This window comes from Hylaeus volcanicus, chromosome 4 (assembly GCF_026283585.1).
Source record: "Hylaeus volcanicus isolate JK05 chromosome 4, UHH_iyHylVolc1.0_haploid, whole genome shotgun sequence".
NCBI classification, from domain to species: domain Eukaryota; kingdom Metazoa; phylum Arthropoda; class Insecta; order Hymenoptera; family Colletidae; genus Hylaeus; species Hylaeus volcanicus.
The window spans coordinates 11531633-11546608 of NC_071979.1; the positions used below are offsets into that span (position 1 = coordinate 11531633).

At 37.1% G+C, this 14976-nt stretch overlaps 1 protein-coding gene across 1 annotated transcript in view; it reads left to right on the forward strand.

The window, feature by feature from the left end:
- The window catches only part of LOC128875193 (MAP kinase-activating death domain protein-like), a 102563-nt gene that overhangs the window by 5102 nt on the left and 82485 nt on the right, over nt 1-14976 (forward strand). The window contains exons 2-10 of the mRNA XM_054120581.1: nt 1116-1338; nt 2145-2313; nt 2934-3099; nt 4252-4432; nt 5532-5689; nt 7472-7853; nt 9058-9782; nt 10504-11088; nt 11265-11629. Coding sequence (XP_053976556.1) covers nt 1243-1338; nt 2145-2313; nt 2934-3099; nt 4252-4432; nt 5532-5689; nt 7472-7853; nt 9058-9782; nt 10504-11088; nt 11265-11629 — 2827 coding nt within the window. The 5' untranslated portion in view covers nt 1116-1242. The remainder of the gene's footprint in view (nt 1-1115; nt 1339-2144; nt 2314-2933; nt 3100-4251; nt 4433-5531; nt 5690-7471; nt 7854-9057; nt 9783-10503; nt 11089-11264; nt 11630-14976) is intronic.

Sequence of the window (14976 nt, forward strand, 5' to 3'; positions counted from 1 at the left end):
AACATTTCAGACATCGAAATGATGATTGCTGAAGCACGAGACTCTTTTCAAGGACCTCCAACATTTTTGGGACACTCTGTATATCACGAGATGGCGCACGCGCGCTGCAACGAGGAAAAAGAAACATTCCAGTATGTATATATGTGCATGTTTGCCAACATGGAGATGAGAAACATTTCCAACAAAATTATGCGATTTTTATTGTGAATTAAGGGTGCGCAGGAGTCACAGCCAAACTCCGAGTTGACTTCAGCGACAGTTGCGGTAAAAGTAGGAAACTCCGGGACAAGAACAGGGCGATTAGGCTGCATGATTTTTTTCCAGGATATTGAAGCAAAGAAGCAATATTTTCTAATACTTCTGGTTTTAATATATTCGTTACATTTTGACGGATGCGACTCCAAGGCCTGATTTTGCAATTTTGGCCTTATAACTTTATAAACAATAAAAGTACGTTTGCTATCTTCATTTTATTGTTTATAAAGTTTTAAGGCCGAAATTGCAAAATCAGGCCTTGGAGTCGCATCCGCCAAAGTGTAACAAATATACTAAAACCAGAATTATTAGAAAATATTGCTTCTTTGCTTCAATATCTTGGAAATAAGTCATGCTAGCCTAATCGCCCTGTCCTCGTCACTCCTGCAATTGTTGTATCGCCCTCTCTATCCTTGTCCCGTAGTTTTCTATTTTTTCCGCAACTATCGCTGAAGTCAACTCGGAGTTTGGCTCTGGCTCCTGCGCACCCTTAAGGTAGTGATTTGTTTCTTTCTTTTCAATTAAATTCTACCTTCTTTTTCTGGAGGTGGTCAATCGTACTTTTAGAAGAAGCTCGCGATATTAAAGTCTCGTGCTTCAGCAATCATCGTTCCAATATCTGAAATTTTCATTAATTTGGATTTAATACACCAGCCCATGTTTTATCGTGAATTAAGGTACTAGGTTGTGTGATTGTAAATCGTAATGTTTCATACTACTCCCTCTGAATCTACAACTGTCTCAGAAATCAAAAAACATAGGAGACCAACTGGCGAACTCGATAAATATTCCCGTAATAATTTAATCCGTTCTATTCGCGACAGTCTATTTCCGACTTAAATTTATTTCTGGTTGTCCAGATGTGGAAGACTAATCGGAGAATGATACAGCCATGATTCGATCGGGAAGCGATCCAGATAGAAGGCCGTCGGCTCAGGTGACCCGTACATACGGTACAAAACGGTGACAGAGCTGTAAATCGCAGCTATGGACACGCAGAAGAAGTATCTGTGCCCCCGCTTGGTGGATTATCTCGCCATTGTGGGGGCCAGATTGCCTGCAGTCTCTCGGCAGCCTGTGCAGGTACGTAAACAGAAATAAATAGACGCCTAACGCGACTCCATAGTAAACGTTTAACCCTTTGCGCTTGATACATTTTTCTATAGAATCATATCCAATTCATTTTTATAATAAATTTCTATAAAACCAAAAACTCTACTTCGAAAAGAAACATCTATGAACATTCGTGACTCAATGTATTATTATTTCAATTAATAATCAGCTGTATTCTGAAGTAAGTAAAATTGATATTGTACGTTAAAAAATTACTTTTTAATTACATACAGGGGCGGTTTTAGCAATATTGGCGCCCCGAGCAAGATTATCGTGGCGCCCCTTCAGGGGTATATACAGGGTGTCCCAAAAATGTTGTAACACTTTAAAAGGGGTGGTTCGGGAGGTGATTTGAAACAACTTTTTCCTTAGCAAAAATGTTGTCCGAGGCTTCGTTGAGGAGATGTTAACAGAAAACCTCGACCAATCGGAACGCGTAGCCGTCGGTATCCACCAGCATCCTCGCGCTCTGATTGGTCAATGTTTTCCGTTAATATCTTCTCAACGAAGCCTCGGACAACATTTTCGCTAAGGAAAAAGTTGTTTCAAATCATCTCCCGAACCACCCCTTTCAAGGTGTTACAACATTTTTGGGACACCCTGTTATGTCGCCCTAGAGGCGCCACACGAGCGCAAAGGGTTAACCCTCGAACGTTATTTCCATTCGTTGTCCATTCCATTTGTTTTATTGAAATAAAAGTTTGCCAATCTCCAACACGGATGAACTTTTGAAATTAATTGCATCTGGGAGTTTAACTGACATCGCAACGTTGCAGGTTCCAGAGTTGTTGCGGAGATATCCAGTGGAGGATCACAAAGATTTTCCACTGCCTCTGGACATGGTTTACTTCTGCCAACCGGAGGGTTGCACCAGCGTGGGCCCTAAACGCACAGCCTTGCGAGAGGCCACCTCCTTCACCTTCACTCTCACGGACAAGGACTCTGGTATACAAATTTTTGTTTACATCAGAGCTTCTCAAACATTTTTCATTCGCGACCCCATTTATGATTGTGATTTCTTTCGCAACTCAAAAACATAAAATGAAGATATGCAAATATTTTGTGACGATTTATTGATTCGGTAACAATATGTATACGTGAATAGAGAGCGCTCAGTTAATTTTTATTTCGTTTTTTCTTTCATTTTTGTATCCAACTTCACACAATATACATACATATATAATAATTGTTCCTTATTCAAGTTCATGTCATATATGTCTATGGTTCATTATTCATTGTACAATATTAATCTTTCAATACAAAGATTTGTCAACAATTTCAAAACCTTGTTTCATAATTCATGTTATGATGAGAGTATAGCATGTTATCTACCTCAATATTAGATGAAAAAATATTGTCCTAGGACTTTTCTATTGGTAGCCTCAGTCATGAACATTTTCTTAATGAGTCACTCCACGAAACAATATTTCGCAACCCTTTCCTTCTTTCATTTCCGCTCAAGAGTTTTTGGGCGTTGGATTAAATTGAATGGAAAAGAAAATTTTGAATCCACTTACGGTGCGTTCCAAGTGCATTGTTGAAACATTCTATTTGTTTTATCGCAGGGAAGACTCGCTACGGGATCTGCGTGAACTTCTATCGGCCAATAGAGAGGGTAGGAGCCGCGGTCGGGGGTGGAGTGAACGTCAGAAGAGACAAATACAATACAACGTTCAGGAGGGAGAGCTGGAGGAAGAGCATGGAAAAGAGCACGGACTCTGCCTTTTCTAGGTGACATATAACACATCATTTTATTACTTCGTACCTCGAAATTCAGCGAGTGAAGCAAAAACCTCCCCTAGTCTACTAATTAACCCTTTGCAGACGACGACTTTTTAAGCCGGATGAGGTAGCAGGACAAGGCGATTTTCGCGAATGCGTTGAGTGACTTACGTGATACAATAAAATGATCTTACATATAAATTATCTTTTAAAAACGTTATACTTCGATTGTTTATCTATATTTACATCTTTAAAACTATGTACATATTACGTTATAAAGCGTTATGAACTATTCACGATACGTTCTAAAGTATTAACCAAGATGCATTCGTGGTTTATCTGGGCATGTATCACAATAATACGTCGTCTCATGTCTTCCACCTGGTTTGTTACGGGTCGAACACAAAATCACAAAACAAATTCTTTTGATGCTTTTGCCACACTCGCCAAGTCTCAATTGAATTCGGAACCATTGCTAGAGCTACACTCTTTGGAAAACCTTTTATTATCTTATCTCTGTTACGACGTATTATTTCACACATCCTATACAGGGTGTTCAAAAAAAAGCATTCAATACTTATATGGTGTATAGGGGACACTGTACTGAGTAAAAAAGCTTGAGTAAACATAGGTCCAAAGGTCAACCGTTTCTGAGATATAAACATTTTTGTTTGCTAGTATCATGATTGACTTACTATTGGGTTTTCGATATTTATAGAAGATTTTCCACGTGTCCAGCGCTCATTTCTGTACAAGAAATTGAAAAAATGAAATTGACGAAATTGTTGGGACTTGAATGGGAACATTCAGAACGCGATTTATAAACACTGACATAAACATCGCATCGGATGGAAGCAAGTAAGTCAATCATGACTAGCAAACAAAAATGTTTATATCTCAGAAACGGTTGACCTTTGGACCTATCTTTACTAAAGCTGTTTTACTCAGTACAGTGTGCCCTATACACCATATAAATATTGAATGCTTTTTTTTGAACACCCTGTATAAGAATCTAAACAGCTCAGTAACCTCTTTTAGAAACTCAACTCTCGCCACTTGTCTGCAAAGGCTTAAACGTAGAACCCAGTTTGGAATGCTGCAGCGTGTTAGACTTCCCTTGTGCAGTAATTATGAGACTGTATCTCTAGCTGTTCCTTATAGCGACTATAGGAGCAGTGCAGTAGGCCCTAGTGACTCTGAGAAAGAATGTCCAAGCAGCAGAAGGGACTCGGACACTCCACACATACCAACTGCGCCGAGACTAGGTATCACTGCACCTAGTGGAGATAGCGAGAGTGGTGGCAGCCATTCTCCATCTCCCCGTGCTTCGCGGAGACGGCAGGTAAAGTTGATAAAAATAACCTAAATCAAGCTATTCTTTATATTAACCCTTTGTGTGCCGAGGAGCATTCATTAAAAAATCAATTTTACTTTACAAACACAAAAAATAATTGAAAAGATTTATTTTAACAGAGAGTAAATTATGTTTATTTACAAATAAAATAAAAGTTTTTGTGAAAGTATATTCTTTATACAAATTTATTTTTTGGTAAACCTATAACGTTTTATTTTTATTTTTTTTTTTTTAGTAATGAAGGAAGTCTAACATGTTTTTAGTATCGTGTAAAAATTTCGCGAACCTTGAAATAAAGTTGACTGAGATATACATGTGAGTTGGTTCTTCGTGTAGTAAAACTTCAAACCAATGTTCCTATGAAATTTATTTACATTAGGTTATGATACTAACATGAAATATACAATGAAATGATATTACCTATGAAATTAGTTCTTGAAGTCATTAATTACGTCAGGAATGAACTAAATATAAAATTATCAATAAAAGAATATAGGAAAATCAAAATTTACAAAATATACACAAACGACTTTTATCCCCTGAATCTGCTCTCTCGCTCGTGACGTACCTCCCACGGCTACCAACCCTACGCCTCACACGGCTACCAACCATACGCCACACACGGACCCTAACTAAACGGGAAACCAACTTTTCATTTACATACATACATTTCTGTTTACAATCATGCATCTATGCTTAAAATTATTTGGCATTTCGCGCATATCTATGAAAATTTCCTCTGGCACTCAAAGGGTTAAGGGAGAGATAGATAGATATCTTTATAGAAGATATACTTAGGTAATAAAATGAGGAATTGTTAGGAGGTGTTAAAACCGAGTTTGTAACATCGCATTTTTAACATGCAACAGTTGTCGGCCTGCTCGTTTACGAGTAGAGCCGAACATCGCTCGGGTACCGCCGGGATTCGATCGTCGTCTCGCCGAAGCTATAAGCTAAAGAGGAATAAAAGCATAAAAAAAAAAAAAAACACATTTATTCATTTGAGCATCCATCCAATCTCCTCACGATTCACGCAAATAAAAACAACATTAACAGGAGGTATGAATCATCGACTGTTGTTTTTCAGAGGACGCGAAATCACTCCTTGACGTCGTTATGCATCATCTCCCATCACCCGTTCTTTTCGATGTTCCGTGAATGCCTTTTCGTTTTGAAGAAGATCATCGACGCGTGCAACGAAAGTTCCTCGCCGCAGAAAGTGGGGGCTTCCAGGCAGACCAACAGGTATTTGAGTGGTTATTCGAGCTAGATCATTAGGAGATTGGTATGCTTGATCACAGTCATGAAGATTGTACAAGGAGATCCAACTCCCTAAGAAAGTTAATAGAAAATTTTTAGCAAAATCCCGAACTTGAAGTTATGAATATTTCGTCCACTCGCGGCGCAAGTGTGCACAGACTACGATATATATATATGTCATATCTCTATATATTATCTATTAATATATAGATGATAGAGCCTCAAAAAATTCATATGTATTTTGCAATAACAAATGGACTGGCGGTCAAGTGCAGGGCAATCTAAAGATTATCTGTAGATAAATTGTATACAAATGTATATCGTAGTCTGTGCTCATTTGAGCCGTGAGTGGTAGAAATATTCATAACTTCAAGCTCGGGATTTTGATAACAGTTTTCTAGTAACTTTCTTAGGGAGTTGGATCTCCTTATACAGTCTTCATGGTCACAGTATAGGTACAACCAGTAGCGTCACTCCGTGTCGGCACCTTTGATGTTGCTGTCCGAGGTCCGCCATGTTCCTGGTATGCACCGCGCGCATATTTAAACTGAAAGAAAAAGAAAGGCAATTGTAAACGGTATGTATAAAACACTGAACATAAGTGCCGGAATTTAAAAAATATAGTGTTTTAGTAAAAAAAACATTTTATTCATATTTTTCTATAAAAGAAAAATATATTTTATAGATTGTAAAAATAATATTCAGATTCCTAAGTAACACAAATTCAAATTTTAAAATATTACAAATTTATAAGTATAACATAACAGTAATGCGAGTAATCATATGAAATTAAGTGAAAAATGAAAGTAATAATATTACATGGATGTTGTAATAATTTTGTACTTCTAATACGTACCATTTTTTTATTTTATTTATAATCAACGTGGTTACACTTAGATTATCTACAATTGAAATATGCACAATATTTCAAGTTACATTGTAATTTCTTGATTAATAATTCAAACATTTCCTGGAAAAATTTACGACTTATAATTTAAAGTATTCGTCTTACATGGAAAATTCATTTCTGTGAATGACGTGTAACGCTGCGCGTGGTGTCGGTTGCTATTAGTACCATTTAGTGTACAATAAATAGGAAATAGCATCGTCGCCATGTTCTTGGTATGCACATTTCCGGACGCTAATTTTGCCAAGTGACGGTACTGGTTGTACTTATACCGTGGCTTGGTCTTTTTCATCCAAGTACTTCTTTTGGAAGGATAAGCGATATTTTAAAGGTGTACTCTCTGTATGAATTCTTCAAGCACTGTCCTATGATCCGGGACGAGAATTTTTGCTCTTTATTCAGAATACAATTTGTTCGATTCAAGCTAATTTACTGCTACAAAATCGTGAAAGGCGTGTCTGCTCGTTTTCATTGAAGCTTTTCTATGGAAGAATAATTAAAATTCTAAAGGGTTACTCTCTGTATGAATTCTTCAGGCACAATATTCTTTCTTTTTTTATTCAGAATAAAATGTACTCAATTCTGAAATCATATCTATTATTATTATTATTATTGTTATTATAATTAAACGATGAATATTCCAGCGTATTTTCGTTCTTCAAAATAAGATTTCATCAGTCCTGGACTCATAACTATTTATTCAATCAAATAGTGAATATTCCGGTATATTAGAACTATATTGATTGAATAAAATAAGGAACTTCATAAAATTTGTTCAATCTTGTACTCGTAACTATTTATATAATTAAATAGTGAATATTCCAGGGTACTAAAGAAACTTTTTTGAATTTATGAAATAGAGACACGGTGTGGAGTGTTCTGACAGGCCAAGTATTCGAGGGAACGCCGTCGATAGTGGTCCACGACGTGAGGGAAATCGAGACGTGGATATTGCGTTTGCTGAGCAGTCCTGTCCCGGTTCCCACAAAGACACGCGTAGAGGTCGAAATCGTGTCACAAAGTATGCAGCCACCACTCTGTTTTGCACTCCCAGATCACACTAGATTTTCTCTCGTTGATTTCCCTCTGCATCTACCCCTGGAACTTCTTGGCGTTGACATATGTTTGAAGGTCCTCACGTTGATTCTCTTGGAGCACAAGGTAAGGCAAACATACTTCTACATATATGTACACGCTTACAGATACATATTGATTAGTAGACATTACGTATTTGTGGCGACATAGGAGATCCCAAAATCTATCGTATCAACAAATTCATTCATGCAATACCTTCATATTAATTAGATGACACTGAGATAAGAGAAAAACGGAGTTCAAAGCCACGAATTTAATTTATTCAGTCGATATTCCAGTCACTTGTACCGTGGGCTCTGTGGGATTTTTTTTTTTCAAAGAAAGAGTTAGTTGAATCAAGAAAAAAATTGCTGTTGCACAAATAATTTCGCCTCTAATATACCGGTTGAGAGTTAATCCTATTTAGAGTTATCCTAAATATTTTCTGAGAATCTTCCATACCTATTTCTAGCATTGAAATTAATAAGTCAACTAGAGATGGGGGTATTCATATTCTTAAATATGAATATGAATAAATTCATATCACACAGATTTGTAAATATGAATAAATAGATGAATAAAAATAAAGCGTTATTCACATCTTTATTTATAATTAACTCTTCATTAAATAACGTTAATCACTTGCTTACATTGTTTACTATCCCACACAGAATCGTTTTCACTCCAACCAACTAGGTAATTACAAAGATTATGTAATTTATGCAAATAAAACAATCATTGTTGTTATTATTATAAGAAACATTATAGTTGCGTTAATAAACACGTATACGAAACTCTGGAATATGTGTAGGGTTATTTTCATTTTTTGATACACTAAGTTGGTAGGACTGTGGCTGGGGAGATGGCGCGGGAGTTCCGCCCGTGTGTACATTTTTACTGATTTTTGGTCGATCTGATGGAGATTTGAGTTTTATAGAATATTGTTAGTAGATTTTTTAGAGTTTAAGTAAGATTAGAAGAAAGGTTAAGAAGAATTAGACCTAAGAGGAATCATCCAAAAACTGGAAGAAATCACGAAACGGTATATCACAACCTAAAATAGGAAAGCCACATGGCTTCCAAAGTTTCTGGGAGCCTTATGGCAACATAAGGCAACCAAAAACTAAGGAGAATGAAGGAAAAGGACAAAGAAAGCGTCCACCCATCGGGTATGGGTGGAGCTGAGAGGGATAAATTAAAAAGAAAAATAGAGACAGCGAAGTAGGTGACTACAGGGAAATAACAAAAAAAATATTTCAAACAGAGAAAGAGGAATTACCGGAAGAGAATAAGAGAGAAGAGGTCTTGTACCCTGAGAGCCATAGGGCCACAGCGGTAGTAGATGCTGTTCTTAAAAAAAAAAAAATCAAAGGTGAAAAGAAACCAAAACCTACTAGTAATTGCCAGAGCCGTAGCTAAAGCAAACTGTGGTGTTGTGAAGCTTAAGCCATCAGGATTTTACAAAGCTCAGATAGTTTTCAAGAATAAGGAGGATGCCAATATATTTGTGTTGAATAATAAGTCCAACAAGGACTCTAGCATAGAGACTTATGTACCCAAATATAAAGTGGAAAGAAAAGGTATAGTAAGGGATTTTTGCGCTGAGTACGATGTCAGCGATATCGTACAATATGTCAAAGCCCCTTGCAAAATATTATTCGCAAAGCGGCTAAATAAAAAAGTGTTCGAGTCAAGCACCCAAACGTACGTTTGGATGCCAAGTGACTCAGTTGTTGTCACATTTGAAGGGGACATGATCCCAGAATTCATCCAAGCGTATGGCCTTTATAATCTAAAAGTGAAACCGTTCATTGAACCAGTAAGAACATGTAACAACTGCTGTTATTACGGACACTCCAAAGGTAGGTCCAATAAGACACCCAGATGTAACAAGTGTGGAGAAAAAGAGCATTCAGCGGACAATGAATGCAAAATGGTAGAACACCTGGTATGCCTCCACTGTAAAGGGAATCACAAGACGTTTGACTATAACTGCAATGAATACAAATTTAACAAGGAATTACAAAATTATGTAGCTTACAATAATGTAAGTATGTTTGAAGCTCGTCAAGTGATAGGAGAGCAATTTAAAAAGGGGCAAATATTAGATAAATATGTGTTTTATCTACGGAAAAAAATATTCTGTTGCGAATATTAAATAATGACTGTATACCCAGATAGCACAGGAATAGGAACGTCTTATGTACGTCCATGGAACGTCCGGTGCTGGACATTCCCAGACCGTTTTCTGTTCGTTCTCTGTACGTCCATGGGACGTCCGGTGCTATCTGGGATTATAATATTAATTTAATAATAAAATTAATAATAATAATAAAATAAATAATTAAATACAATTAATATTAATTAATTAATTAATATATATAAGTAGTATATGTACATATATATATATATATATATATTTATTAATATATATATTAATATTTATATATATATATAATAATTAATTAATTAATTAATTAATATTAATTTACAATTGTAAATAGTGTATTTTATATTTGGAAAAAAATATTCTGTTCTACATATTGAATAAATATTATATTATAAATAATATTTATTTTGTTTAAAAAAAAGTATTTTTCCCTAAATCTAGAAAGTTCAAAGCGGACATCCCTGGGTCGTACAAAATTTAAGTCCCATGGACGTTCGTAGGATGTTCCGGGCGAACGTCCCTGGTACGTACAGAATTTAGGTCCCATGGACGTTCGTAAGACGTTCCGGGCGGACGTCCGACAACGGACATCGGACGTTCGGACGTAAACTGGACATAAAATGGACGTCCGGTGCTATCTGGGAATAGACCAGAACCTATCCGAGTAACGAAAGAACAATTCCCTCCTCTGAGGGAGATTTGCGCAGAAGATTCTCTGAAGTTAAGAAGGGTAGGAGGAATAACTAAACCAGAAAATAAAGAAAATAAAGTCTGGAATAGAACCTCGGTCAAAACGTATGGTAGGCCAGCCATGATTAAAAGAAATGACACAAATCAAGATAAAATTGAAAATAAGAGTAGTAAAGAACAAAGTAAAAAACTTGAAGTAGTAAAAGAGAGAAACAATGAATGGATAATTCATAACGGAGAATACGAAATTAAAAAAGAACGCTTCGGTATGGTATTGAAGAACAGTAATTTATCAATGCCATCCTGTAGCCTAGAGTCAGATAAGGGTTCAGCACCTGTAACCGAAATGGGCAAACAAGGGATCACAAATAACCCAATAGAGAAAGAGAAACAATTGGATCAGGTAATAAGCACTGTAAGCAACAGAGAGGAAATAACAAGTAAAAAGGATACAAACACACCAGTCAATAACTTTAAACGAGAAAATAGAATACGTATACCAGAAGAAACCGCTTCAACATCAACTGGCCAGCCTTCAGGCTTGTAGTTTGCTCCAGAAAAAGTAAAAGGAATAACTTTCTTTTCTCTTACTTAAGCAAAACCAGGGTACCAGTTGAATTTTAGTCAAAGTATTCGCCTAAAAGTTATATTTAAGTAATTTAAAGTTAAATGGCAAACAACGATAAGATAAACCTAAGAATTTGTCAATGGAATTGTAGAAGTATCAGAGGTAGGATATATGAGTTAGAAAGATACGCAGGTAATTGGGATATCATGCTTCTAACGGAAATATGGTTAAAACCAGACCAAACAGCATTCCATGTAAAGGGATTTCAGACCACTAGGTTTGACAGAACCAATGGTAAGGAGGGTGCTATAGCCTTCCTGGTTAAAAATAATAGTAATTATAAAGTAGTTAATTTAGGCCTTAGACTTAATTCATTGGAGATTGGATCCATTTCGGTCTCATCATCCAAAGGAGACCTTCTGATTACAGCATGCTACAGATCCCCAAATAGGGGGAATAACTTAACAGCTAGCGAATGGACAATATTTTTGGATGGAATTATAAGCAAGAGCAAAGGTATGTACCTTATTGGGGGAGACTTCAATGCTCATCATGCACCATGGGGGAGCAGAGAAACATGTTAAAATGGCAGAACTATTTTTGACAACACAGACCCATGCTCCTTCACTTTACTTAATAATGGCAGTTGTAGCCACATTAGTGGCTCAATAGTCAACAAATCCTTCATTGATTTGACTTTTATTTCGCCTAACCTTGCACTCGATAGTGTATGTGTTAGCGTCAACGTCTTTAGGAACCTTTTACGGTAAATAGTTAGTCGCCTTTTGGACTGCGACAGTTTTATGGTAGGGTCAGAACGACCGTGCGGATTTCTGATGAACGCGGGGCGACCACCATGGGCGGTCGGCTGGCGAGAGATGATGCCTCGGCACTAAGTATCGAGTGACGAAGGTCTGTTTGTTTATATCTAACAGATGTGTCGATTGGCAAGCAACCCGACGTTGCATTGCCTAAAAGTACAAAGACGTTGACCTAGAGGATCTGGCCACGGAGTGGGAAAGGCATTTGGCTTTTGGTAAGAGGACTGTGAGGAACAGCACGGCACTTACCCCAGAACCGATGAAGGGAAAAGTCGTTTGTATTTTTCTAACATATGGAAAACGGAATCAGATAGTTGGAGGAGCAATCATCTTCCAATAACAACAGAAATCCAAGTGACTCCGAATAGGCTAACTAAGAACCACTATAAATACAATACCAGATTGATTGATTGGACTAAATTTCGCATCTATATGGAGAATCACGACTCCTGGTTCTACTCTCTTGAATTCCTTAATGCACAGAATAGTGATAAATACAATAATTTCGTAGAAACTATCCATAAAGCAGTTGCAGACTCATTACCAATACGTAAAAACAAGAGAAAAAGAATTCCAAAGAACTCCAACAAAAGGCAGGCTGCCTGTGTCTGGTGGAATGACACCTGCGAGAGAGCCATCAGAGTTAAATAAAGTAGTTGGTTGTCACTGCAGCACACATTCAACCTAGAAAAATATTTTGAATATAAAAAAACAGAAGGCAGAACGAAAGCGATATTAAGGAATGAAAAAAGAAACGCATTTAGGAATTTCTGTGAATCGCTGAACAAAAATAGTAACTTATCATTCGTATTCAACAAAATTAAAAGATTTAAGAACTATTTTACCAAACCTCAATCCTATAGTGGGAATGAAGAATTAATAGATAATATGAAAGCATAAATAGAGGAGATGTGTGCAACCCTTAGAAAAGAAACTCTTTCACAAATTAAAGACAGCACACAAGAACATTTTTTAGAGATGACTTTTAGTATGGAGGAACTATAACTAGGACTGAATAGAGCCAATAAATTATCCAGCCCAGGAATTGACAAAATAAATTACGAGATACTGCACAATTTACCGGAGTGTTCTAAACAAGTCCTGTTAAATATTTACAACGACATCCTCCATTTCGGCAACTTTCCAGAGCCGTGGCAAGAACATTTGTGTTTATTCATTCCAAAAGGAAACTCAAACAAAGTTAGACCAATCAGTCCCGTATCATGCTTACTTAAGTTAATGGAAAGAATGGTCAACGACAGACTAAATTGGTGGCTAGAACATAAAAATTTAATCTCCAACTCACAGTTGGACTTCAGGAAAAACAAGTCATGTATAGATAGTCTGTCAATTCTAACTACAGAAATTAGCAAACAGTTTTACAAAAAGAGTAATTTAGGCGCAGTTTTCCTGGATATAAAAGGGGCATATGATAATGTCAAACCCATAAAATTAATTAACGACCTTATTGAATTGGGTATCCCGAAGAAAATTATCATGTACAACTTGACATCCGAAAGAAAAATTCATTTCGTTAACTATCCCTATGACATATGTAGGTATCAGATCAGCTTTCAAAGGCCTTCCTTAAGGCAGTGTTCTATGTCCAACAATATTCTCGATCTACATAAACAAATTAGACACTCTTCTTACCCCTCAAACAAGAATATTGAAATTCCCAGATGACATCGTAATCTATAGTAATGCAGAACCCGTTCAGGAATGCTTAAGGGGGTTAGAAAACCAAGTAGAAATTATATCAAGAGACTTGAAAAATAGGAATTTATCGCTGTCTCCAGAGAAGTGGAAACTGATAATATTCTCAAAACAGAGGAAAAACTTTACGAACTACAATATAAAAATTGAAGATAGAGTAGTTAATAGCTCAAACCATGTACAATTTCTAGGAGTTACATTAGACAGAAGACTAAACTGCAATGAACATATTACACAAACCATTTGCAAATGCTCAGTACCATTGAAGATAATGTATTGCATTAGAGGAATATGGTGGGGAGCCGACCCCGTTACGATGATCACACTCTACAAATCGCTCATTAGATCACGTATAGAGTACGGAGGGTTCCTGATCTGGCCATGTAGCCCGTCTGCTTTCAAAAAATTAGAAAAAATGCAAGTGAAATGCCTCAGAATTGCCATAGGGTACCAGCAATCAACCCCGAACAACGTAGTATTAACAGAAACCAAAATCCCCCTTTTGGAACACAGATTCAACTTCCTGTACTCAAAACACATTCGTAAAAGATTATCATCTGAAAACTCTACAGTAATCGACTTATTAGAGGAATTAAACCATATAGCGGACAGATTTGAATTTGAGAACAACTTTGAGAAAATAAGACTGTTAAAGATTTTTGAAGATATGAAGATCTACTCGGATATAATAATCAAAACAAACAACATATCCTACTTTGAAATGGATTATGCAATCCAACTACACTGCTTCAAACAATTAGCGGAACACGTTTTCAAACCGTCGCGGTCGTAACTATGGGAGTTTTCAACCGATTGAAATGAAACTGCGTGAGGAGTACTTTTGAAGTGTCCCCTAGGCGCGTGTAAAATTGCATTGACGAGGGTTGACGCGAAGGGGTTAATTCACCCCCTAAAGGGGAGGGTGTAGAAAAACGCCTCTTTGAAACAGGCCAGGGATGACGGAAGGGGTTGAAAAATTCAAGAAAACCTTTGGGGCGACCCCTTGAAATCCCTCTCGGACAAACCCACCTCCTCTAAAATCCACAATTCTTGGATGACGGTCTCGCTTTTGAACTCAATGCATTCTCTGGACTCCCCTGATCCAGAAAATGCCATCACCCATACCGTGCACCCCATAGGCATCCCTTGGAGGAGTGGAACAGCTCGCGAATTTTCAACCCCCTTCGTAAGGGAGCACATCCACACATCGGAGAACAATGAAATTCAGCATGTTTGTTCTTGATACGTTAAGGATGAATGCCGAAAAGGTCTCGTTTCGAAAACTGCCCCCGGAGCTAAAGGGGGAAGGGCAGAGGTAGGGGTGGT